The sequence below is a fragment of the Boleophthalmus pectinirostris genome, unplaced genomic scaffold (assembly GCF_026225935.1).
Source record: "Boleophthalmus pectinirostris isolate CB_2022bp ecotype Guang Dong unplaced genomic scaffold, ASM2622593v1 HiC_scaffold_23, whole genome shotgun sequence".
In the NCBI taxonomy this organism is placed as follows: domain Eukaryota; kingdom Metazoa; phylum Chordata; class Actinopteri; order Gobiiformes; family Gobiidae; genus Boleophthalmus; species Boleophthalmus pectinirostris.
This window is the reverse complement of record NW_026571207.1, coordinates 34826057-34850961: the sequence shown is the minus strand read 5'-3', so window position 1 is coordinate 34850961 and position 24905 is coordinate 34826057. Positions and strand designations below refer to the sequence as shown.

The following is a 24905-nucleotide window of genomic DNA, read 5'->3' as shown; positions in this document are numbered from 1 at the left end:
AGCTCTTCCAGGTACAACGCCAAACGCAAAACACAGCATTGCAAACGCCAAATGCCTAACTCCAAACTCCAAACTCCACTCTCCAAACTCCAAACTTCACTCTCCGAACTCAAAATTCCACTCTGCAAACTCCAAACTCCACTTACCAATCTCCAAATTCCACTCGCCAAACTCCAAACACATGCGCTGGAAAATAAAGAACACTGGTTTAGCATGAGTGAGGTTCATCTGGTGGTATCTGTAGATCTTGGTTTGAGTGGGAGCGCTGATGGACAGTTTGGTATGTCCAAACATGGGTCCTGACGTGTCTTCATTAGTCTCACATTCACATCTTCAGATCTTGATTACAGAAAACACCATTAGATTCAATGTGAATTTAATCTGTCCATCATGTTCCTCCAAAAACACACTTCATTTTGGACGTGAGGAGGTGATGATGTCTTCAATCCTCGGCCTTAACCTGATCCACGAACTGAAACTCAGAACCTCGAGTCTGTCTCCCAGTTTCTCACCGAGCATGGCATGTGGCCACGATAGTGTTTCTATATCAATCCATCAATCAGACTTCATTCCAGACTCCAGGGGTTTATATAGAACATTCATTACACTTGAATTTATCTGTCAGAATTCACCATATGAAACGCAGTGACAGTGGGTCGGGTGGTGCTGGTGGTGCTGGTGGTGCAGGTGGTGCAGCGGTTGACTTATAACCAGAGGGTTGGCTGTTAGATCCCAGCTGTTACCAGTACAGGCTGTTGTTGTGCCCTTAGGCAGGGGCAATGTCTTATAGAATGAGTATGAGGAGTATGCACACAATCTTTGTCACGCACAGATCACTCAGACCCATCTGCCCATCAGCCCCGGGGCGCCTCTGAGTGGGGGTAAATAAACTTAATACCCCCACTGTGTACTTCCAGGAAATGTCCTCTTATTACTGATGGATTAATCTTTGCTGTTTACAAATGGAGCTGGAGTTGTCCCCCTGAAGTGTCGATGTCTCCTCTCTTCACCTGACCCAAGCGCTGAAAGAGCCGTCAGCTCCACTCACAGAGGATGTACGGGTCCTGAGCTGGGCCACAATACAATCTGTTTAAATCACACACAAATAAAGAGAGTTTAGTACCACTTTATAATAACTACACTTTTAATTACACTCAATAAAGCATGAACAAAAACTTTATTCATATTTCATTCAGAGTTTTTAGAATACAGTCTTAGAAACTACTACTATTCCAAAACTCAGAATGCTCTGTCCAACGTTGTGATGTCATGCGGTGGTAGTTTTCAAGTTGCAGCGACCTTTAACCTTTTGTTCAGTAGAGGCTGGAAATTCCAAGACTGAAATTTTCAAATGACTTTAGTGAAATAGAGTATGGAGTTAAAAAAACACAGCGGTGCACTTCCAGTATCGCCACATGACATCACAAGGTGGAACAGAGTAGTGATAGCAGCTGAATTTTATAGTTTCATTCAAAGGAAGTAGGATTTCTGTGCGTCCATGGAATATTTTTCCTTCTTTACAGAACAACGCCTGTACACATACCAATGCAAAAACATTATAATCTAATAACCCTGGTGTCTACATTTCACAAGATCAGAAATACACAAAATTTTAACTTTTGGTGTGTTTAAAGGTGCATTGTGTAACTTTTCTGGCAGCAGGTTTGTGGAATGCTTTTCTCCATAGAGATGTTATTGCTGTGTCAGGAATGTTTCACAGTTATGGCTGAGTATGATTAATACAATACATAGGCCGATACGATACGTTTTTCGATACAGTGCATGTTCGATTGAGTCGATTCGATACGGTTCAGTGAAGAACAAAGACTAAATCATGGCTGTGATACTAAAAGTTCATTAAGTCCACTAAGTTTGTGCAAAGTTGCCATATTTTCCGCACTATAGGCACTCTGGATTATAAGACACACTGTCATTGAATGGTCTATTTTCAAACTTTTTTCACATATAAACCGCACCGGACTATAATGCGCATTAAACGAAACACAACAGTTAGATAAGTCAGTCAAACTTTATTTAACACGTTCACAATAACTCTCAACTTTGTTCAATTATAACTCGTAAAAAAATACCGTGTGAGAGCATTAAATTAAGAGTATTCACAATAACTCATAATTGTTCAAACAGTTGGGTGATGATGGCGTCCAGGCGTTGTGCCCTGGCAGTTCAGTGATGATTCTGGTCTTGGTGAAAGCTCGGACCACAGTTGATACTTATCCTTAGCCCAGGTGTCCACGATCCGTTGGCAGATTGTGGCGTAAGTCGCTCGGTGCTGTCTCCCTGTCTTGGTGAATGTGTGTTCTCCTTCTCTCATCCACTGCCCATTCACTTTCACTTTATAAACGCCTTGAGTTTAAAGTGGGCGTTGTGAGCGTGTCTCTTGACAGGTGCATTTTGATATTAAAAGGAATCACAATATGTATTACTCCTGATGCTCCTGACTACAGGAGCCATAATGCTGCAAACGGAGCGGCTTTGTAGTTTACTAAAGTCGTTCTAAGACACTCGAATAAATTCATATATAAGGCGCTCTGGATTATAAGGCGCGCAGTCATTTTTTGGTTAAATTAAGTGTGCCCTATAGTGCAGAAAATAAGGTAATATGAAAATCACCCATTTTACTCATCAAAACTGTAAAAATGTCAACACAACTGTAACTCTTACATAAAAACATTTAGTAAAATATACCTAAAAATACTCTTGGCGATATATCGATACAGCAGCCCACTATATCGATACTGTATCACCGAATTAAACGATACGATATGTTGATTGATTTCAATATTTTTGCACACCCCTATTCACATTATGGTATTAAACCTTTCTATCTTCATGGAGACCAAACCAGACCAAGAGGCGGAGAGGCGACCCCGCTCACAGTCACAATGCCTGTTTTTTATAGATATTTTTGAGCTATAAAACCACCTATAATTAAATAAAGATAACATAGAGCTGTTTAATGTCACACTGAGAGCAATGACATACCCACAGAAACAAGCAACACTCCTACAACTGATATTTTTGGCATTTTTCGGAATCGCAAACTAGCCTATGTAACATAAACCCGAGTTAGTCTATCATCTCCCAGCTTTGCCCTCTCGAGTTCAGGGAATGCCCGTCTAATTGTGGTTCTCTGATCGATTCCCTTTAGATTCTGCAGCCCGGTGTCTTTATGGAGCAGAGGAAACCAAACAAAAAGATAAAGGAGCAGTTAGCGCCAGTGCTAGCCCGTGTAATGCTACTCCTGTCTGTGCGGCTGCTCAATATAGTGGTCGTTTTCAGATTGTAAAATGTTCCTAATACTGGAAAAAAATACTTCAGTTTAAGGATGCACTATGTAACATTTCTGGAGGTTGGTTTTAGAGATTGACAGATGGCTGATACCGAGACTGATTGTTTTGCATCCAGAGAAACTTATTTCTGATAAGATCTGCCGATATTTTTGGGATTATTTATTTGAATTAACTACAAAACTCACCCACAGCCCTTTTTTAACCTAGATCTATAAGAAAGCAGTGTAGTCATGTTTTGTGCAGTTATCTCTTTGCATTAAAGCTTTATGTGTATTCTTTAGGCAGTACGTCAATCAAAACAACAAATCTGTGCTGGAGATTTTAGGTCCATAGCCAATACGCTAAAATGGTCAAATATCGGCCTGATGTATCGGTTGGCCTGTTACTTACATCTGTTATTAGGTTCTTTTTTCCAACCAAGAGTTTGTTTTCATACCTAACACACTGCAAAAAAGCCAGAATTTCAGATATAAACACTTAAATCTATCAGAAAATGACTTTAAAGTAGTGAAATTATCTGTCCGTGCAGCAAGATCGTTTTACTTGACAAGTTATCTTAAAATAAACAACCTTTACGTCTCCACATCCACACGTTCCTTTCAACAGGACGTCGCTGCCGCTGTCCCACAAAACACCACGGCCAAAAACCTCATCCTTCTTCTCAATCTCCTCCTTAAAAAAAGTAAGTTGTTCATGTTTTGGCTCTGGTACGAGAGGAACTTTAAAATCTCCAGGTGCTCAATGTTCTCGTCCATGTTTGGACAACTTCAGTAAACACAGAGCACGCTCGCTGCGGTTGACGTCGTCGTGTCTCCAGTGCACATGCGGGACACTTGGGCCGTTTAATGTTCACACTGGAGTCACATACAAGTCACATTTAATTGGAAATGTGAACAACCTTGCAAAAACATCGGATTTCACCAAAAAATCGGAATTGAGCGTTAAGCCCTGCAGTCTGAACGTAGACTAAGTCATGTAGGACCTGCCACTAGAAAAATTGCGTGGTGCACTTTCGAGTACATTCCGAGTTTTAATAGGACTACGCTGTGGCAGAGTGGTTAACATCTCTACCCCAACTCACTTTCTCTGAACTAGAGCTGAAAAATAATCTCCGGTTTATGGTAAATGCTTATACTAATCCATGCTGACATTTCTATTGACTAGTCCACATTCCAAACCCGTTTAATTGCATTCACGTATAAACATTATACATCACCAGAGCCGTCCCTATGATATACTATAGGCCCTGTGATTTCCCATTGATCTGACGGAGAGCGGGGCAGACAGCAGGTCGACTCTGCTCCACAGACTTAAACAGAGACGCACTGTTTCTCTCTTTGTCAATATAACTCCTGTTTACAGCTGCATGCCACAGTCAGACACATGTACCGCCATTGATCAGTTTGGAAGAGACCCAGGAATGCAGATGTACATGTTCTTTTGTGCCAGGTTTTGTTTTATTTCTAAATAGATCTGATTATTAACAGTACTTGACATGTTATATATATATTGGCATCAAACAGGAAATCTTGACCTTTATCTTCATTTGATAGACATGTATACACTTAGTTTTGTGTACATTGTGTATAAGTAAATGAACTAACGAGAATTGACCTGTGAAGTAATTTACGTTGAGAAAGGCCTTTAAAATTGGTTTGGAATAGGGTTACAGCATTAACCTTTGACCTTCGACCTTTAAAACCAGGATTAGTTCTACTTGTAATGGTCACGTCTTGATGGACGACCAGCAGATGTGAAGAACTTCTCATTTCAAATTGGCTATACAAGATGTTAAAAAAAAAAAGATATTTCACCGGCAGCTATAGTACCAACATAAATTGCAAACGAATATTTTTTTATATATGCGTAATTTTACTGTATTAAATAATTGCTGTTCTGACTTGAAACCTATGGCTACTGTTTATATCCTGTTGTCCTTTTTTTATTAAGTCTATGAACACTTATATTTAATTACCCACTGCTAGCTCAGTACCATATTTATATACATATTTTCTGCACCATAGGGCGCGCTCTTAAGCCTCCAACCCCATCAAAAAACGACCACAATCCAGAGTGCCCTATACACAAATCCACTCAGGTGTCCCAGCACAACTTCAGTAAACCACCAAACCGCACCACTCGCAGCGCACGCAAACACACACGGAGCAGACAGCGACCACGCAGTAAAACACTCCCGCAGACACACTCATCACTCCACGCCGACGAGGAACGGAACAGAGGAACAAACTGAAAAAGCGAGCGCAATGTGCCACTCGAATCAATTTTTTAAATAATATTTTTCGCAAATTCATTATTTATATTCACTGTTCTGCTCATTTACTACGTCCCACTGAATATGAATCCTCACAAAACTATGGTCATCTACTTTTACCTCCTTGCCTAATCAATTTTCTGCGAGAAATATTGTATTATACTATGTTTTTGTATGGATAGGGAAATATTGTGATATATCGAATCGTGGCAAGCATATCATGATACGTATTGTATCGTCAAACTCAAAGCAATGCACAACCCTAACTGAAAATAGCATTCATTTCCTTTAATTAAACAAAAATAAAAGACAAAACTGACGTAAAGGCATTTTGTACTGTATTTTCAGCACTATAGGACGCACTCTCATAACCTCCAACCCCATCAAAAAATGACAATCCAGAGCACCCTACGTATACACGAATCCACTCGGGTGTCCCAGCACGACTTCAGTAAACTACAAAGCCGCAGCACCCGCAGAGCACGCAAACACACACGGAGCAGACAGCGACCGCACAGCGAAAAACACCCACAGACACACTCATCACTCCACGCCGACGAGGAACGGAACGGAGGAACGAACCGAAAAAGGGAGTGCAATGTGCCACTTCTAGACACTACTTTAGACACAACTGAACAACTGAGTCACTGTGAACACGCCAACATTCCGTTGGTCCCAGACAGCACCCTCCCTACACGCCACAACTGAACAAAGCCCAGAGTCACCGTGAACGCCACAAACAAACAAAACCACTCACCCATCACACTGTTGTGTTCAAAAATAGACCATTTAATGACAGTGCGTCTTATAATCCAGAGCGCCTAATAGTGTGGAAAATACGGTAACTTCTAAGGTAGAGGGTCCACTACTTGCTTGTCTCCATGGAGATGCTATTTCTTTACCTGGAATGTTCCACAGTGGGGCCTTGAATATGTCTCCATTCCATTTGTTCAGATGCAGGAGTTATATAGAAGAGGTCTGTGCAGGACAGAATTTTCAGTCCCACTCCCGCCCGCACCTAGCCAGGCCGAACTAGGGGGAAAAAATGGCAATGTTTCATCTTAAACGTTAAATATAGTGATCTTGACTGTGTTTTGGTTAAATTAATAGTTATCGTTGTCATTGGCACTTTAATGTCATGGAAACTGGCTGTACCTGTCTTTTTTCCCTCCATGTATTTCAGCAAAGTGTGTCTTGTCTAAGTACAGATATATAGTATAAACAGCTCTTGAGGTCAAAGTAAGTCCGCTGTGTACTGTCTCCATCTAAATATAAAGTGTTTTATTGTCCGAAAATCAGGAAATGTGCTGTTGTCATTAGCGTGGCATTAAATCAAACCGCTCTGGTTTTTGAGAGTCGTGAAAAGCGCTCATAAACACATCGTGGTGAATAATTACGATGTTTAGAACGTGTAAGGTAAATGAGGAAGAACTTTGGACCACCGGAAACCGTTTCCAAATGAACTAGCTCTGTTTTATGTCGGATCTGTGGAGAGGCGAGCCCACTCACACAGTAGGAATGTGCGTTTTTTAGGTGAATAAAACCAGAGTTATCGAGTAAATGCAAGATGGATAAGTTTAATGCCATACCGGGACATTCCAGGCTAGAGGTGTGCAAAAATATTGAAATATCGATATATCATATTCTTTAATGTGATGATACAGTATCGATATCGTGGGCTGCTGCTATGATATTTTTCGCACTATAAAGTGTACCGGATTATAAGGTGCAATATCAATAATGTTGAATTCTCTCGTCTATTTTCATACATAAGGTGCACCAGGTTATAAGGCACATGAAGCGAAATAAACGGACGACACTTGAGACTGATCCTTAGTCCAGGTATTGACGATCCATTGGCAGATCGTGGCGTAATCCACCCGGTGTCGCCTCCCTGTCTTGGTGAATGTGGATTATGAATGTGAATGTGGGTGGATCATTTAAGTTTGTTTTTTTAATTTCCTACAAGGACGACTCAAATATACACTGAGTAATAATGTGTTTAATGCAGCTTTGAGCACATTTGTTTATGATTTACAAAAAGATATTTTTCAAATAACATGGCTCAGTTGCATGAACTATAAGTGCTGAAATAAACAGCTTGCTCTTTGTGCGCTGATGTGGTTCAGCTTCCGACTAAAGGACAGGATTTAGTGGAATATATCGTATTTTTTGGGCTATAAGTGGCATTTTTTTCATGGTTTGAGTTTTCTCATGGTTTGGAGTCTCTTGTGTCATTATCTTCTATAGTGCGTGCCTCCTGTACAACCAGAATTAATAAATAAGGCGCACCGGATTATATAATTTTTGAAAATTAAAGGATTTTAAGTCCACTTTATAGTCCGAAAAATACGGTAAATTATTTTGTTACAGCGCTACACTTTTATTGCTGGTACAGAGGAAGGAAACTCATTTATGTGACACATTTGACATATTCTCTGTTTTGAGGATTAAATGAGTGCGTTTCATATGAACTTTGCACAAGAAGTGATTTAACGAAGACTTTTAGTATCACAGTCATCAATTAGCCAATATTTTTACTGTATTGAATAGATTTGAAATATAATATTGTATTGAATCATAAGCTCACTGTATCGAGGTATGTATCGTATCGTGGCCTATGTATCGAGATACGTATCGTATCGGCAACTTCTTAATGATACCCAGCCCTATTCCAGGCTAAACAAAAACATCTCCATGGAAACAAGTAGGTGACAGACCCTACACCAGAGAGGTTACACAGTGCACCTTTAAGAGCGTATACATCAGGTACAGTGCCTTTAATCATGACATAATCATTTCTCAAATCAGAAAACACCTCCGTCTTCATTGCTTCCTCCTCTTCAAAACGTCCAGTATTTCAAAAAACATCTTCCATTTTTTATTTGTGTATCTCGATGAAGGTACTTTGAACTTTGATCCGAGTCAGAGCGGTTTTGTCTTAATGGGCTGTCAGTAACGTCTGGGCGCTATGATGAATCTGTGCTTTTAGTGTCTCCTCTCACCTTTCATGATTTCACACATTTAAAAGTAGAAGTCAGCAGAAGTGAGCGGTTTGTTTGTCGAAAATAGCGGAGCACCATCCATCCCCGGCGCTGTGTTTACTCCGGTGGCAGCCATCTTGCTCAGGGCAGCGTCTGTGGGGAGGAGATAGGGAAAAGAGCCTGAGGAGAGTCCCCAAACGCACTCATCTGTCTATAAGGTTTATCTGGAGAGAATCTGTCACAGCTGACCAACTATTTATTATGTAAAGACTTCATTGACTTTCTAAACACTCACTCTAAAAATGATTATACACGTGAGCAGCTTCAGTTAATTGTTTTGCTTAAATTAAAAGTGTATCGTGTAATTTTTCTGATGGAGGGTTCGCCACCTGATGTCTCCATGGAAACGTTATTGCTTTGTCTATGGTGTTCGAGAGTAATACAGGGTGTCCCAAAATATTTGACATCATTTCGCCAATAATTTTCGTAGTTCTTGTTGGAATTAGAGCTGTCGCAAAAACTGCAAAAATTAATCACCGCAGTACTAAGAGGCCCAAGGTGGTGCATGTTGGGCCACCGCGATCACCACATGTGACCAATGTGACCCGACCCAGGGTATTGAATATTTTATTTTTGTTCTGTTTTCAGGTTGAGCCGTTCACTCCCAAAGAGAAATAAGTTTGTGTTTTGGAATCTGCTGCACACACTCACCCAAGACTGTGCAGCCTTCAAATCAAAATTTGAAAAAACTTCACCAACAAATGTGGACTTGATACCAAAAATGTAAAGTGGAAGGCTGATAATGCAGGCCTAAAGGATCTGGTTCGCCAAACATATTCCAAGACGCAAAATGACTTCTCTGTGAGTGTGAACGGCTCAACCTGGAAAAAGAACAAACATCAAACAGTAAACATAAAATATTGATCTGCTTCTATTGATTCTGTGAAAATTTGAGGTTATTTCAACAAGAATTGCCTGCGAAATGATGTCAAACACCCTGCAGATTAAACAGTTCATTACAGTTCAGCTCTGTGGAGAGGCGCCCCTATTCACAGATGGAATTATTATATTTTTGAACAACAGAAACACCTGTAATGAATAAATGCTAGATGGATATGTTTAAAGTCATACCACGGAACATTCCAAGCAAGGCAATAACCTATCTATCGCCATGGAGACAAGCAGATGACAGGACCTGGCCAAATTACAGATCAGATCTGCAGAGAGGTGTATGCACTCACTTTAAGAATGCATGTATTTCTGGTATTTTGTTAGCATTACAGCACTTACTCAGTCTAAACAGGTCGGATAAGTTTAATGTCACACTGTGGAACATTCCAGATAAAGCCAAACATCTCCATGGAATCAAGCTGACAAGCTGACACTCCAGCAGAGAAATTACATACTGCACCTTTTAATACAAGGGTTCTCAAGTGTGGTTAAAAAGATGAAATGAAAACATGTGTCCTTCAGTCATATGGCTGTGTTCAGACTGCAGCCTGAAGTGATCCAAATCTGATTTTTTGGCCCCTATTGTGACCTGTATCTGATCTTTTAATGACAGTCTGAACCACACAGATCCGATTTTTTCAAATGTGACCCAGGACACTTGGATATGTGCTCCTGAAACATATCTGATCTTTTGACATGTGACTTCAGTCTGAACGGCCAAAGTGCATTCATCCACCTACACAATATCAACAAGACACAAACATCACTATTCTGTGCTGAAGTAGGCGAAAATTGTTAATGAACTCAATGTCACTGAAGTGAAGCACATCACCACTCACCACTCTTTCCTACGTCTCCACATCCACACGTTCCTTTCAACGGACGATGCTGCCGCTGTCCCACAAAACACCACGACCAAAAACCTCGTCCTTCTCCTTCTCAATCTCCTCCTTAAAACAAGTAAGTTGTTCATGTTCTGGCTCCGGTACGAGAGGAACTTTAAAATCTCCAGGTGCTCAATGCTGCGTCCATGTTTGGACAACTTCCGTAAACACAGAGCACGCTCACTGAGGTTGACGTCGTCGTGTTTCCAGTGCACATGCAGGACACTTTTGGGCCATTTAATGTTCACACTGGAGTCACATACAAGTTGCATTTAATTGGAAATGTGAACGACCTCGCAAAAACATCTGATTTCACAAAAAAAATCGGAATTGAGCGTTAAGCCCTGCAGTCTGAACGTAGCTATAGTCAGGCATTAAGCAAAATATTGTAGGATAATTTATAAGTCGGTGCAGAAATACAACGTTTAATGCCATATTGGGGAATGTTCTTGGCTAAAGCAATAATAATAAGCAGAACCCCCACCAGAAAAGTCTTGTAGACATGCCATTACAGTAAGTCGAAAATCTGTGGCAATTATGAATATGATCTAATGATGCAGTTGTGTTCATTTTTCTGTCAACACAAATATGGAAAAATTACAAAGCAGCTCCAACTTTGAGGGTCTAGAAATCCCTTCATAAATTCCTGATGTGCGCCGTTTATTTCAGCATCTTTTTCTCAGTGTCTTCCTTGACCTTCCTCCTGTTGTTGCGGTTGTGCAGATCGAGGAGGAGAATGCTGCGCTCCTGGCCGCCCTCACAGACTCCCTGGATGGGATGGTGGATGCAGAGGTAGGGGGCCTCTCCGTGTTTCCGGGTCTGGAGGAGGAACCAGATTCGGACCAGGACAGTCTGCCTCTGAACCAGGACTTCAACCAGACCCTGGACTCAGAAGACCCCTCCCTGGTAAGAGACATGTTGGCTTTTGTGGTCAGGTGTTTAGCACACTGTGGGCTGTGTTGGGAAAGTTCATTTTCTACATTTCTACTAGTTTGTTCATTGTTCATTATTGTAAATAGTTTGTTCAAATTTTCTTTTTCTTTTTTTTCAATATGTTGCTGCGAGCTGTAATTTTTCAATATCATTGCCAAAGCCCAAATAGAAACACAGACAGCAATTATTTGATCAGTTTTAACAATGAAACTATGTGTTAGATTTCATCTTCATTTCAAATTTTGAATCCTTATCCAGTCATTGTTCACATTCGCATTTAGGGAACAGCATTTCTAAAGTACAAAGTAGAAAAAAACTAAGGCACTAAAAAATTACAAAATAATTACTGTATTTTCCGGGCTATTAGACACGCTCTTAAGCCTCCAACCGCATCAAAAAACGACTGCGCACCACAATCCAGAGCGCCCCATACACGAATCCACTCGGGTGTCCCAGCACGACGTCAGTAAACTACAAAGCCGCACCACCCACAGCGCACGCAAACGCTCTTAAAGGACGATCGTTTTGACTGTTGACCGTGACACCCTCATCAGCAAAATGTCAAAAGTGAGAAAAGTGGAGCCGAGTGCAGGATTTTCCAAGAAAAACTGACTTATTCCTATTTGCAAACAAGTTAATGTTAAAACATTGTGTTGAAATTACATTTTTCTTAAAGTTTCAGGTTGTTCATAATATTATAATAGTTTGTAAAAGAGTTCACCATTTAAAAAAGATTTTTGTAATAGATTTGTGTTTCTCTGCACAAATATTTGAACTTATTGTTATTTTTCCGGGTTTATATGACATGAGTTTTCTGATCTGGCCCCTTTGGGATCAAAGTAGGTTGGATATGGCCCCCGGACCAAAATGAGTTTGACACCCCTGCACTAGACTGTATATATAAATGGACATAGCTAACCCGCTAGCCGCTGCGATGCAAATAGGAAGTGAGCATGGGGGTGCTTCCGGCTCCATCGACTCTGGTTCCAGTTCACTTTGTATTGAGAAAACGTTGTCTCTTTCTCTGTAACTGCCGCAGTGAGCCTCGCTATTTTGGTCTTAAAATGTTCGTACTAACTCACTCTACATGATCTTTTATTCCTCAGTTTTGTCTGTAAATCAGTTCCTATTCCTAATTTGAACCCGGCTCCAAATTTGCTTGATTTGAATTGAGCTTCATTTGACTTGAGCCGAGCGCTATGGGTGATGGCACATTCCCTTTGTCTACTTCTTTATACAGCTGATGGTTACAAGCCAGATCTGTGCAGAGACAACGCTGTTTATGGTAAAAATGTATGATTTCAAGTTAATTTGTGTAAATTAAAAAATAAAACAACACTGATAAATACAACACTGTTTCGAAGACCAAGGGCTATGGGAGCCTGGAGGGTCATGCTGTATTTATGTAGACACTGGAAACCTATTAACAATTTATTGCAATAATTTTAATAGTTTTATGAGTAACCACAAAACAAATGAAAATAAACAGGTTAATAGGACTTAAAAAGTGCTATATTTTTCCATTACAGTTGGTTGAAAATATGTGGCAATTATAAACCAGATCTGATATGCAGTTTTGTTCATTTCCATAGGCGGCAATTAGTATTTGAAAGCCCGAAACAGCTTACTGCTATCATTTTTCGAAAGTCAGTGCATTGAACTCTTATCCCTGATACTGAAAAGTCCTGGATAAGAGCTGCCTGTGAACTGGAGTGCCCTGTTTTCCTAGACTTGAAGGCAGACTTTGAACCTAGCACGATGTAAAAGTGCAGGACATCAAGGTTAGCGACTCAGACAGCGATGCGTTCGTGTGTCGCGGGGAATCCGAGCGAGGGCTGCTGTTTGATGGTTGTATTAAAGTGCAGTGGTTGGTTTTTGAGTAAAGAGACGTTTCAGGATCAGAGAATGAAAAGGATAAGATCAAGTTTTATACAGAGACTCAAATAATGCTGGCTTGCGGTACTAAAATTTCAAAATTTATCAAAATCTACAATTGCCACATTTACATGAGAGCTTTAAATTCCAAATACAAATAATTTAAGTGAATAAAAATTAATACCGCTTTAAAAAGACCACGTAAACAATTCCTAATGAACATGATTATTCGGAATTAGGCTATGTTTACACGTAGCCGGGTATTTTGAAACGATGCTCTAGACGCGTTTCCAAGGCGTCGGCGTCAAGAAGTTGAAAATGCTGAACTTTTCGCGTCAGATGCGCCGCGTCAACCAATCAGGGACGAGTATCCAGTGACGCAGCGACGTTATTATCAGGAAGAAAGACCCGAGAACCAGAGCGAGAGCCACAAACATGAGCGGAGCATAAATATATACGCCACAATCACCGAGCCGATCGCGAGGACTACACCAGGACCGGACCAGGACTAAACCAGGACTAAACCAGGACTAGACCGGGACTAAACCAGGACTAAACAAGGGACTAGACCGAGACTAAACCAGGACTGCTCCAGTGTCATTAGTGGAGTATAAATATATATCCGCCCCAGTCGTCGACCCGATCTCCTCCGCTGATGTTTTATGTCATAAAAACACTAAAGTCTCTCTCAGTCTAGTCTGACATTGTTTCGGGAAAAGAGCGGGACCGGGCTCTTGTTTCCAGGGCAACGGACGCGTCAAGTATTTTTCTCCCGTTTGTCCACGGCGTCAAAGAAGCGCGTCAGGGGCGTCTGAACTCAAATGCAAAGGCGTACAAATAGAGGCGTCAAGGTGTTTTTTGACGCTTTGGTGTGAACGGCCCTTAAGACTACATTTCAAAATAACAATTTTTCAGCGGGGTTCTAAAAAATCTTAATTTTAATTCCAGTCAAACTCCTTCCAAATCCGACTTCCTACCCCTCTATGACATTCAGAACAAATACTCTCAGGTATCATCATCCACAGTCACATTCATTTCCATTTCCCACTGTTGTTTTATATGATTTGTATTATCAGACACGTCCATTAAAACTTTTTGGTAAATCTTGCTCACTTGCTTTTTCAATACACCAGAATTTTCAAGTAGATCACTAAAATATTTCTCAATATTTGTCAGGTCTCTTCTGATATAATCCCAGTCCTTATGTTTTATAATATCATTTTTTAACTGTAAATACCAGTAATGGTAAGATGTATTTGGCTCTCAACTGGGAGAAAGTCTTAAATACATTTACTTCAGAGTATTGTGATAGTCTTGTGTTATTCTTGCTGCTCTTTTGACAGGACTTCTCAGATTCGTCATTGTGTTCGTTTAAATGCCTTAAATGTTTGGCGTAGGTCTGTTTATTCTCGGCCGTGGGGCTCTTAAACCACGTGCAGAGGAGAGAGAGAGCTGGGCTTGTTTTGAAGCAGGGGGCCCCTCTTTCACACTCATCTGTTGGATACCTCTGTCCCTCTCTCTCTCTCTCTCTCTCTCTCTCTCTCTCTCTCTCTCTCCCTCTGTTTTTCCCCGAATCGCTTTTCTCAGAACAGACTTTGGCGTTTTTGTTCTTACCCTCTCTTTCTCTCTCTCTCTCCCCTCCCCCGCTGCACCTGATTCAAAAGCTCCCGGAAATGAAGGGATAGTGGAGTAAAAACCGGTGGAGAGGAGAAGGGATGGTGATTTAGTTTTAGTGTTGGAAAAGGAGACATATGCTACCGTATTTTCAAAATTTTCAAATAAAAGTAGGTAAAGATATGTTTGTTAATTAGCAGTTGTTGTAACCGATTAGAGCTAGACAAGATATTCAATTAAAAAAACGTGACGAAGTTCACATTTTTAACAATAATTAGGAAAACTGTAACATAAACTAAAAAAAAAAAGCATTGTTTTTATTTATTTGAATCTACCTAATGTTCAGAAAAGAAAAAAAAAGTTTATCTGAAAAACACACACAAAAAGTTCAAGTTCAAACACCACCAGCTTTTCTCCATGGAGATTTTACTGCTTTCACTGGAATGTTCCGCAATATGGTGCTGAAATAAGCAGATGCATTCGCCAAGCCAAGTTAGAAGTCAGATCTGTGGAGAGGCGAGCATGCAACTGAATAGATGCAAGATAGATAACAGTGTTTCCCACAGACCAAGGAGCTTTGTGTGGCGTGAACCCCCCTATGTATTTAACTTTTTTTGATAAAACAAAATAATTACCGTATTTTTGGCACTATTAGGCGCACTCTTAAGCCTCCAACCCCATCAAAAAATGACTGCGCACCCACAATCCAGAGCGCCCTATACACGAATCCACTCGGGTGTCCCGGCACGACTTCAGTAAACTACAAAACTGCACCACCCACAGCACACGCAAACACACACAGAGCAGACAGCGACCTCACAGCGAAAAACACCCACAGACACACTCATCACTCCACGCCGACGAGGAACGGAACGAAGGAACGAACTGAAAAAGCGAGTGCAATGTGCCACTTCTAGACACAACTGAACAACTGAGTCACTGCAAACACGCCGACAATCCGTTGGTCCCAGACAGCACCCTCCCTACACGCCACAACTGAACAAAGCCCAGAGTCACCGTGAACCCCACTAACAAACAAAACCACTCACCCATCACACTGTTGTGTTTCCTTTAAAGTCCGGTGCGGTTTATTTGTGAAAAAAGATTGAAAATAGACCATTTAATGACAGTGCGTCTTATAATCCAGAGCACATTATAGAGCGGAAAATACGGTATTATAATGTGACAATTATATAATAATACAAATGAAATAAATAAAATACTATAATTAGGCCTAAGAAACTACTAAAGGTACAACAAGGTGACTAAATGAAACAGCAGGAGACTGTTTGGTGCACATGTCCTACAGAACACCTCATTTTATGTGACATTCTGAAAAATAACTCCATTGCCTGATCATGAGGGACCTCCTCGGGTTCTGGACCCATTTATTGCACCCTGCACCTATCCCTGGACTGTACTGGTCTTCGGTATAGTTCCGAGTGTCAGGACGGGCCCAGAGGTGTGCCCGTGTAGATTGTCGGCTGATTGCAGGTGAAAGGACCGGCACAGCGCTCCACGCCCCACGGGGGTAAGTGCAGCTGTCGCTCGATCGCACTTTGCAGACACCCTGCACCTTGGGATCGGGGTCTGTCCCCGGAGGCGCAGGAGGAACGTTTCCCCGTCCTACCACTGCATCCCGAGCCCAGAGTCTGGTCCGGAGAGCAAATAGTGTAGACAGTATTTGATAAGTGTACCCTCATTGACATGTGTGCACGACTGTTCATCTCTCTCTCTCTCTGCGGGTGAATGACAGAATCGTGTTCAAAAAACAAAAAAAAAAGAGATGGAATCAATTTGTGGTGCCCAGTTATCTTGCTCTGTGTATGGGAAACACTGGATAAGTACTGGATAAGTAATGCCATACTGAGGAAAATTTCAACATCTAACATTTCAATGAATCGAAGCAATCCTCCTCCAGAAAAGTGACATATTGCTCCTTTTTAAACAGGATATCACATAATTAACCTGAATGAGCTGTTGTGTAACATCATTTTAGATTGTGATGCTTGAAATCTTCATATTGACAAACCTTTTTCTCAGCTAACTCTCTCTCTAATTACCCAAAGGTAACGTAGCGCGCGGGCTGCCCTCGTGTCTGCTCACGTCTCAGTACAATGCTTTCTAAATGAGACCCTGGAGCGGAGCCAGCCCCCGCCTCCTTTCTGGGCTGAATTTAAGTCAAATTAGCCAAACGTGGCAAATGCATCTTGATAAGTGCAATGCGGGCTTAATCAGGAGTCGTTTACAGCACACAAAGAGCACTTCCTGTTTCAATTAGATGTTTGAGAAGCAGAGCAGAGGGGAAACAGGGACACACTCATACAGGAAATCTACATTTGGAAATCAGGCTCCAGGATTTTCTCATGTACAGATTTTGGTAGATAGAGATATGCACATGGAATAGACTTAGACAAACTAATTATTTGGACACACATCACAATATAATATAATAACAAAGAGTAAAAAACATAAATAGTAATAATAAATTCTAAATAAGTAGCAAAAAAGAGCAAGAGACAAGTCAAATGAGACATAATTATATGAATGTAAATGTACAGGTCAAAATAAAATGGAAAAAAATAAGTAATACAATATAATAAAAGAATAAATAAATACAAAATAAGAATCAAAGTTGTGACTGCATGCCGGGTCTAAAGACAACAATTCTGAAAAAACTGTCTGATGTCTGAAGAAAGGCTTGACCCCGAAACGTCACATTATCGTGTCATTAAAGGGCCCATCTCATGCAAAATCAACTTTTCAGAGCTTTCTACCTTCTAAGAGTGATGTGTGGGCCTTGTATATGTCGCCCAAGTGGTTTTTAGATTGATTCGGTGTTTTTTTTTTACAAATTACAGTGTATTTCTGCCACCCTCCCACGTGACAACGAACTAAAGCTGCTACAACGATGACGCGGCAGATACACCTATGACGCGTCTGACGTAGTAGAAAGAGTGTCACATGTATGTGTCAAATGTCGTCTTTATGGGGGAAAGAGTTAAAACAAGTAAGTTGTTCATGTTCTGGCTCCGGTACGAGAGGAACTTTAAAACAGGTGCTCGATGCTGCGTCCATGTTTGGACAACTTCCGTAAACACAGAGCACGCTCGCTGCGGTTGACGTCACCGTGTCTCCAGTGCACATGCAGGACACTTTTGGGCCATTTAATGTTCACACTGGAGATCACATACAAGTTGCATTTAATTGGAATCGGTTTTCACAAAAAAATCGGAGTTGAGCATTAAGCCCTGCAGTCTGAACATAGCCATAGTAACGTGGGCCCTTTAAATGTCGTTCAGGTTGCTGGTTCAGTTTGTTTAGTTCATAACAGTGCAGTCAGCAGACCCCTGTGCCTCATCTCTGTTTAGTGCCAAACAGAGCGGCTCTCACATGACCGCTTCACCTTGAGAGCCCTTGGAGCCTGGTAACTTATCTCGACGTCAAAATAACTTTCAGCGGAGAGGGCGGTTAATCAGTGACCAGTGTCCGGGTTTGTGACTCCATCTGGTGGGTAAGAAGGAGGCGAGGAGCTGCTTTTGGAGATGAAATGAGTCAGCTAATATCATTTGGCTATTAAAAAAATAATAAAAAAGTTTGGATTGTTGCCATAGCAATTAATAACTTGACGTTGAAATCCCTTGTCAAAATGTTGCACACTACAGGAAGCTGAAACTCCTAAATAAATACAAGCATTTGAACCCGTACAGTGTTAAAGACACTGTTGGACAAGTTACTTTAAAACTGTAATGCGTTATTTATTACTCATTACTGTCATTTCAAAGTAATTTGTTACATTACAATATTACTGCATTTAAAATGTAAGGCATTACATTACTTTTGCATTACTTTTAAGTTACTCTCACCAAAAGAACTGAGTGAAGATGCTGAACTTTTTCGCCGTATATAGACTAAACCAGGACTAAACCAGGACTAGACCAGGACTAAACCAGGACTGAACCAGGACTGAACCAGGACTGAACCAGGACTAAACCAGGACTAGACCAGGACTAGACCAGGACTAACCAGGACTAAACCAGGACTAAACCAGGACTGAACCAGGACTAAACCAGGACTAAACCAGGACTAAACCAGGACTAAACCAGGACTGAAACCAGGACTAAACCAGGACTAAACCAGGACTGAATCAGAACTGAACCAGAACTGAATCAGGTCTAAACCAGAACTGACCCAGGTCTAAACCAGGACAAAACCAGGACAAAACCAGGACTAATCTTGGACTAATCTTGGACTAGAACTTGGAAGCGCTTTGCAGACAGGGTTTCCGCAAAGCGCGATCGGGCATCAGCTGCGTTTAGCCCTTTGGAGTGTGGAGTGCGGCGGTACTTTCGCTTGCGCTTACCTCACAGTCTGCGCGGGTGCATCTCTGGCGTTTCACCGCTGCTGATATCGCGGTGATTTTAGCGAATTTGTATGAAGTCAGTCCAGGTTAAAAATGCATTGTAACGCACGATACTGACATTTGTACTGAGTAAAATATTACTATTTTTTCCCTGTAATGCCGTAACATTACTGCGTTACAGCAAAAATCAACACATTACAGTAATTCGTTACTTTTATAATGCGTTACTCCCAAGACTGGTTAAAGATGCACCATGTAACTTTTCTAGTGGAGCACAAGTGGCCACCAGCTTGTCTCCATGGTGATGTTATTGCTTGTATGTAAAAAATATTCCACAGTGGCATTAGAGGCTTAAATCAGACCGTGCACAAACTGATTCTTTGTGCTTTTTGATGAGTTGACTGGTGAGGGTGGATGGACTTTAAAAACATGGAGGAGCATCCTGGATAACCACCTAATAACACAAATTACAATATTTAGTATCCACAGCGTTTAAAGCTGTACACACATACTACATGATATACTGTATTGGCATAATATAAAAAATTGCAGTTTGAATAGTTGTAATTTATTTAATCAAAGAAAATATCCCATTATGTATGTAAAAAACAATATTTATTTACTTTTTTAAAATTTCCCTTTCCCCTCGCTATATCACTTGTATTCTGCTTTTTTCCTGGTTGTGCTACAAGCGCAGAGATCCAACCATACTGTAAAATTTATTTTTGTGTACTTTTATTATTGTTAAGTTAGAGTTTTATGTAGAAATCCAATATTTTTATGTTAATTGGGTTGGGGAGGAGCGTTGGTGGTATGTATTACATGTTCAGAGCATATTTCTGCTGTCAAATATTGCAAACACCTTTTGTTTCTCTGTTTTTGTCTGGCACTCTTTAAAGTTTTGTTGACATTATTCATGAAATCACCAAAAACATCCTTTTCGTCATACTCAGGAATAGTACCCCGTCACATACACAAACAATACTTAGGTTTGGACTGCTTCATGTGGTCACATGATGTTATTGTGATGTGTTCGCTAGGGTTGGGCAGTAATACGGGTATTACGGTATCTCGCGGTATCAAAAAGTAGTAGCGGTATCGGTTTCATTACCGTCATTAAAATATCTTTAGCGCATAAGGACCTAACATAATATTATAATTTATTGATACCTAAATTAGTTTGCTCAGCACAAATGAATGTGTGGTTGTATTTTCAATTTAATTCTATAATACAATTTAAAACTAATAGTGTCTATAATGTTTCTTTTAACTGTGAGGGGAGATGACGTTAGTTTTGTTCCGTTGTCCTGTGGCGCTCATAATGGAGAACAAGACAAGACGGCAAGTCCGGCCACAAGAGAGTTGATCCCAAAAGATAAAATAAAATAAAATTAAAAAAATACTAGTACTTCTGTAGTGTGGCAGCATTTTGGCTTCCAACAACATTTCTTTACATTTTACAGAAATGAAACGTAAAACCACGTGGCTCATTTGCATAAACTATAAAGCACTGATAAAAACAGCTCGCTTGTTGTGCCGCTGATGTGGTTCAGATTCTGTCAGACTAAAGGACACGACACAGTGGAATATACGTGTTCTTTCTGCTATGGAGGATGTGTGGCTGATTGGAGATGGTTCATGTGAAGCTTTTCAGAGTTTATAAACCTCATAGACGGTACAGCGGTGCGGCTTCGTACTTTACCAAAGTCGTACTAAAACATTTTGGTAATATGGTAATATTGTATACCCCGGTAAAATCCTGAGAAGGTTTAACGGTATCAAAATTAATACGCAGATACTGCCCAACCCTAGTGTCCGGCTCAGCTGATTTAAACAGGTTTTGGCATTGTCTTCCTACCAGTGGACACAGGATGACAGCGCCATCTGCAGTCCGACGTCCTCAGGATAGTATCCAGGTGTGAGAGAGTAAAAAAGCCTCCTCGTCCAGATCCATAGTTGCAGATGGCGCTGTCATCCTGTCTCCACCGGTAGGAAGACAGCCCTAAAACCTGTATAAATCAGCTGAGCGGACACGTTTATGAAAACAAACTCTTGTTCTGAAAAAGAAGAAAAACCTAATAACATAAATTATCATAAGACCACATGAACCTCATCAGACTACACACAACACTTGATATTAGAGTAGCTGACACACACAAATGTACATTTTCTGACTACCTCTGATTTTCATTTTGTACCGTTTTTTTTTTTTTACCACTCCTACAGACTCAGTTTCTGATTATATTTGCATATGATGTTATTCTGTTCATTTCTCACAGCAAAGATGCATAAACTTATCTGGTTTTGTTATTACTACCACATCACCTGACATATATTTACACCATCAACAGCCCTTATTTAGCCCGGGCCTTTTTAGCTTACTATGGCATTTGTGCAAATCAGATCTGTTTAGTGTTTTTAAAAAGAACCTTACATGCTTTCCTTTTTTAGCCTGTTTAATTTGCCCTTCGTCCGCTGCAGATGATATGATTCAAACCAGAGGCCGGCGTTATTTTTAGCCCCCGGAGCGTCTCTTTGCGTTGAGCGTTGCCTGGTTTAAAATAGCTCTTTGACATTGGTATTCTCTGAAACAGTGGAGGTAATGACATTAGCCCAGTGTATCTGCAGAGACCAGCTGTGGATCATGTGACCACTCAGCTGTCACTCAGGGGCTTTAAGGGGGAGGACGAGTGCAGGTGGGAGCGCCCTCTGCTGGTGGAGAGGGGGACTGCAGGTCAGGTGATGGTGAACTTTGACACAGTTTGTTGAAAATTGAGTATCAAACTAGAATGAGCTCTGTCAGAACTTAATCCTTAACTTTATCCAGAGATTTCAGTAAGTATGTAGCGCGGTTACCATGGCAATTAGCAATTCCAAAGTCTGTTGAGATCATGGCCGGACAGAAAGCCCAGGGTGAAATTTAAGATGGGGTTTTGATAGTGGAAGGAGAATGACAAAGCCGGTAAAACAAGCTCTCCTTCGTACCACAGTTACCATAGCAACTAACAACTCAACATGAAATACTGCATTTTTTAGGTATGAGATTTAGAAAAGATGGATAAATGTATGGATAGATAGACAGATAAATAGATGCATAGATGGATGGATGGATGGATGGACAGATGCATAAATGGATAGATATATGCATAGATGGATAGATAGGTGAATGGATACATAAATGGATGGATGGATGAATTGATAGATGGATGGATGATAGATAGATGATAGATGGATAGATAGATAGATAGGATAGATGGATAGATAGATAGATAGACAGATAGACAGATAGATAGATGGATAGATAGATGCATACATGATCGATGGATGATAGATAAATGATAGATAGATAGATAGATAGATAGATAGATAGATAGATGCAGAAATTGATGGACAGATGGATAGATAGATGGATAGATGGATGGATAAATAGATAGATGAATGATAAATAGATAGATGATAGATGGATGAATGGATGGATCGATGGTTGGATAGATAGATGCATAAATGGATAGATATATGCATAGATCGATAGATAGGTGAATGGATAGATAAATGGATGGATGGATGGATGAATTGATAGATGAATGGATGGATGATAGATAGATAGATAGATAGATAGATAGATAGATAGATAGATAGATAGATAGATAGATGGACAGATAGATGGATGGACGGACAGATAGATAGATGGACAGACAGAGGGATAGACGGACAGATAGATGGATGGACAGACAGACAGACAGATGGACAGACGGAGGGATAGACAGGACAGATAGATGGATGGATGGATGGACGGACAGATAGATAAATGGATAGACACATGCATTAATAGATAGACAGATGGATAGATATATGGATTGATTGATAGATAGATGCATCAACGGATAGATAGATGTATAAATGGATAGATAGATGCATAAATTGATAGACAAATGGATAGATAGATGCATAGATTATAGATATATGGATAGATAGATAGATAGATAGATGGACTGATAGATGATTGTTTTTAGTTTTTTTATTCAAGAGGCTATGTAACAAAAGTGTGAATTGCACCACAGTTCTCTGTAATGACGGCAAATTCCTCTTGTCGGCCATGTTTGTAGTTTTCTGGAAAGTTTAAGCTTCATTATGATATATGCCGTATTGTACATTTATTTTCACTTTTATTCAGTGTTTTTTTTTTTTTTTTTTTTTTTTAGTTTGTGTTTTGAAGTGTCTGAGTAAATTGAAATGACTCAGAAGCAGCAGTCCTACTTTCTTTTGATCATGTCTGTTCATTATTTTTTTCTGTACCAAATTATCTCTGCTCTAAAAAGCTTTGACGTCACTACTACTGTGTACATTCCTGCTCATTCACATAAACCTCACGCTCTCTTTCTCTCTCTCTTTCATAACTGCCCTACCTCTCACCCCCTCCCACCCTGTTTCTCCTCCTTTTCTCTCTCTCCCTCCATCCCCCCTTTCTCACTTCTCACTCATTCTGCCCACCGCTCTCCCTTTACCTCATACTCTCCCTCTTTTCTCTTCTCCCCTCCCTCCCATCTCTCTCTCTCTTCCCCCTCTCCCTCTCTATCTTATGAATGGTGCCCAGTGTAGGACAGAGGCTCCATTCATGCCCTGTCCGTGCCGGTGGCGTATCTCCAGCCTCTTCAGCCCGCTCCAGCTCTGAGTCTTTTAAAGAGTCTCGTATGCTCGAACCGATCGACTCCAGAGCGTCTCCTCTTCACCGCAGACCATCTTTAAACCCTCTGTGCCAACTTGGCCCCTTCACAAAACCCACACACACATCCACGGGTTTGGAGACGACGCTGTGGTAGAACCTGGCGGTCCCCGAGTCTTTCCAGCACATTCCCATTAACCTATAAATAACGTGTACATTAGAAGAAGTGAGTGGTGTTAATGTGGGTTGTGTCGCTGGTTCAGACTCTTACATGGATTTATTTCTAATTGGGGGGTTGTTACATTAACTCAAATGTGTAATTGCTTTGGTCACAGCCTTAATAAACGATAAACAAATAATGTAATTGAATGTTATAGACCAGGGGTGCGCAATACGTCAATCCCGATTTACCAGTCGATCGCGAAGGTCATGTGGGTAGATTGCCATGTCTTAATACTCGGACTTGCGTTTGGACTCGGTCTTGTCTCTCACTCAAGGTCTGACACTCAACAAGTGTGATCATATTTCATTACGGCCGCTGCTGTTGGTAATAAACTTGTAGCGGGTGCAGGAGCGTGTGGGGCGTCTCAGTGCAGCCTGTGCGCTCATTTGAAACCCGCGGAGACTCTACGGCACATCACAAACACACACGCTCCCTATGCACGGCTCGTCTGCAACAGCGTGTGCCCTCGTGTACCAGCGTGCATCACAGGGCAGGTTCAACTTCCTAAACATCCTTCCTGTCCATCTGCCTCACGTCAGCACGCCGCCCCTCGCCTTTTCACGCTCTCGCTCCTTCCTGCGTACAGCCAACACAAGCCCCTCCCACAGTGCGGCTGATTAGAAGAGCAAGACCAAACGTGAAGCAAAAACCAGTCTAAATTTGTGTAACAGTGTTGGCACAAAGCAGGTCTACAGCATAGAGCGGATCTACAGAACAGACCTACTGCCACATTTGGCTGAAGTTTGTCTAACAAAAGTGCACAAATGCATCTGTGTTTGTCACGATGTGCGTTTGGTTTGGTAAATGTGCAGAGGCTGGTAAATATCACTGC

The 24905-nt window shown here is 40.9% G+C and overlaps 1 protein-coding gene across 3 annotated transcripts in view; it reads left to right on the top strand.

Moving 5' to 3' along the window:
• The window catches only part of ppargc1b (peroxisome proliferator-activated receptor gamma, coactivator 1 beta), a 247846-nt gene that overhangs the window by 176566 nt on the left and 46375 nt on the right, over window positions 1-24905 (top strand). For all 3 annotated transcript variants that reach the window (XM_020919957.2, XM_055158969.1, XM_055158970.1), the window contains exons 2-3: window positions 1-11; window positions 11126-11308. The exon at window positions 1-11 is cut by the window's left edge and continues 175 nt beyond it. In XM_020919957.2, the coding sequence (XP_020775616.2) occupies window positions 1-11; window positions 11126-11308 (194 nt within the window). The remainder of the gene's footprint in view (window positions 12-11125; window positions 11309-24905) is intronic.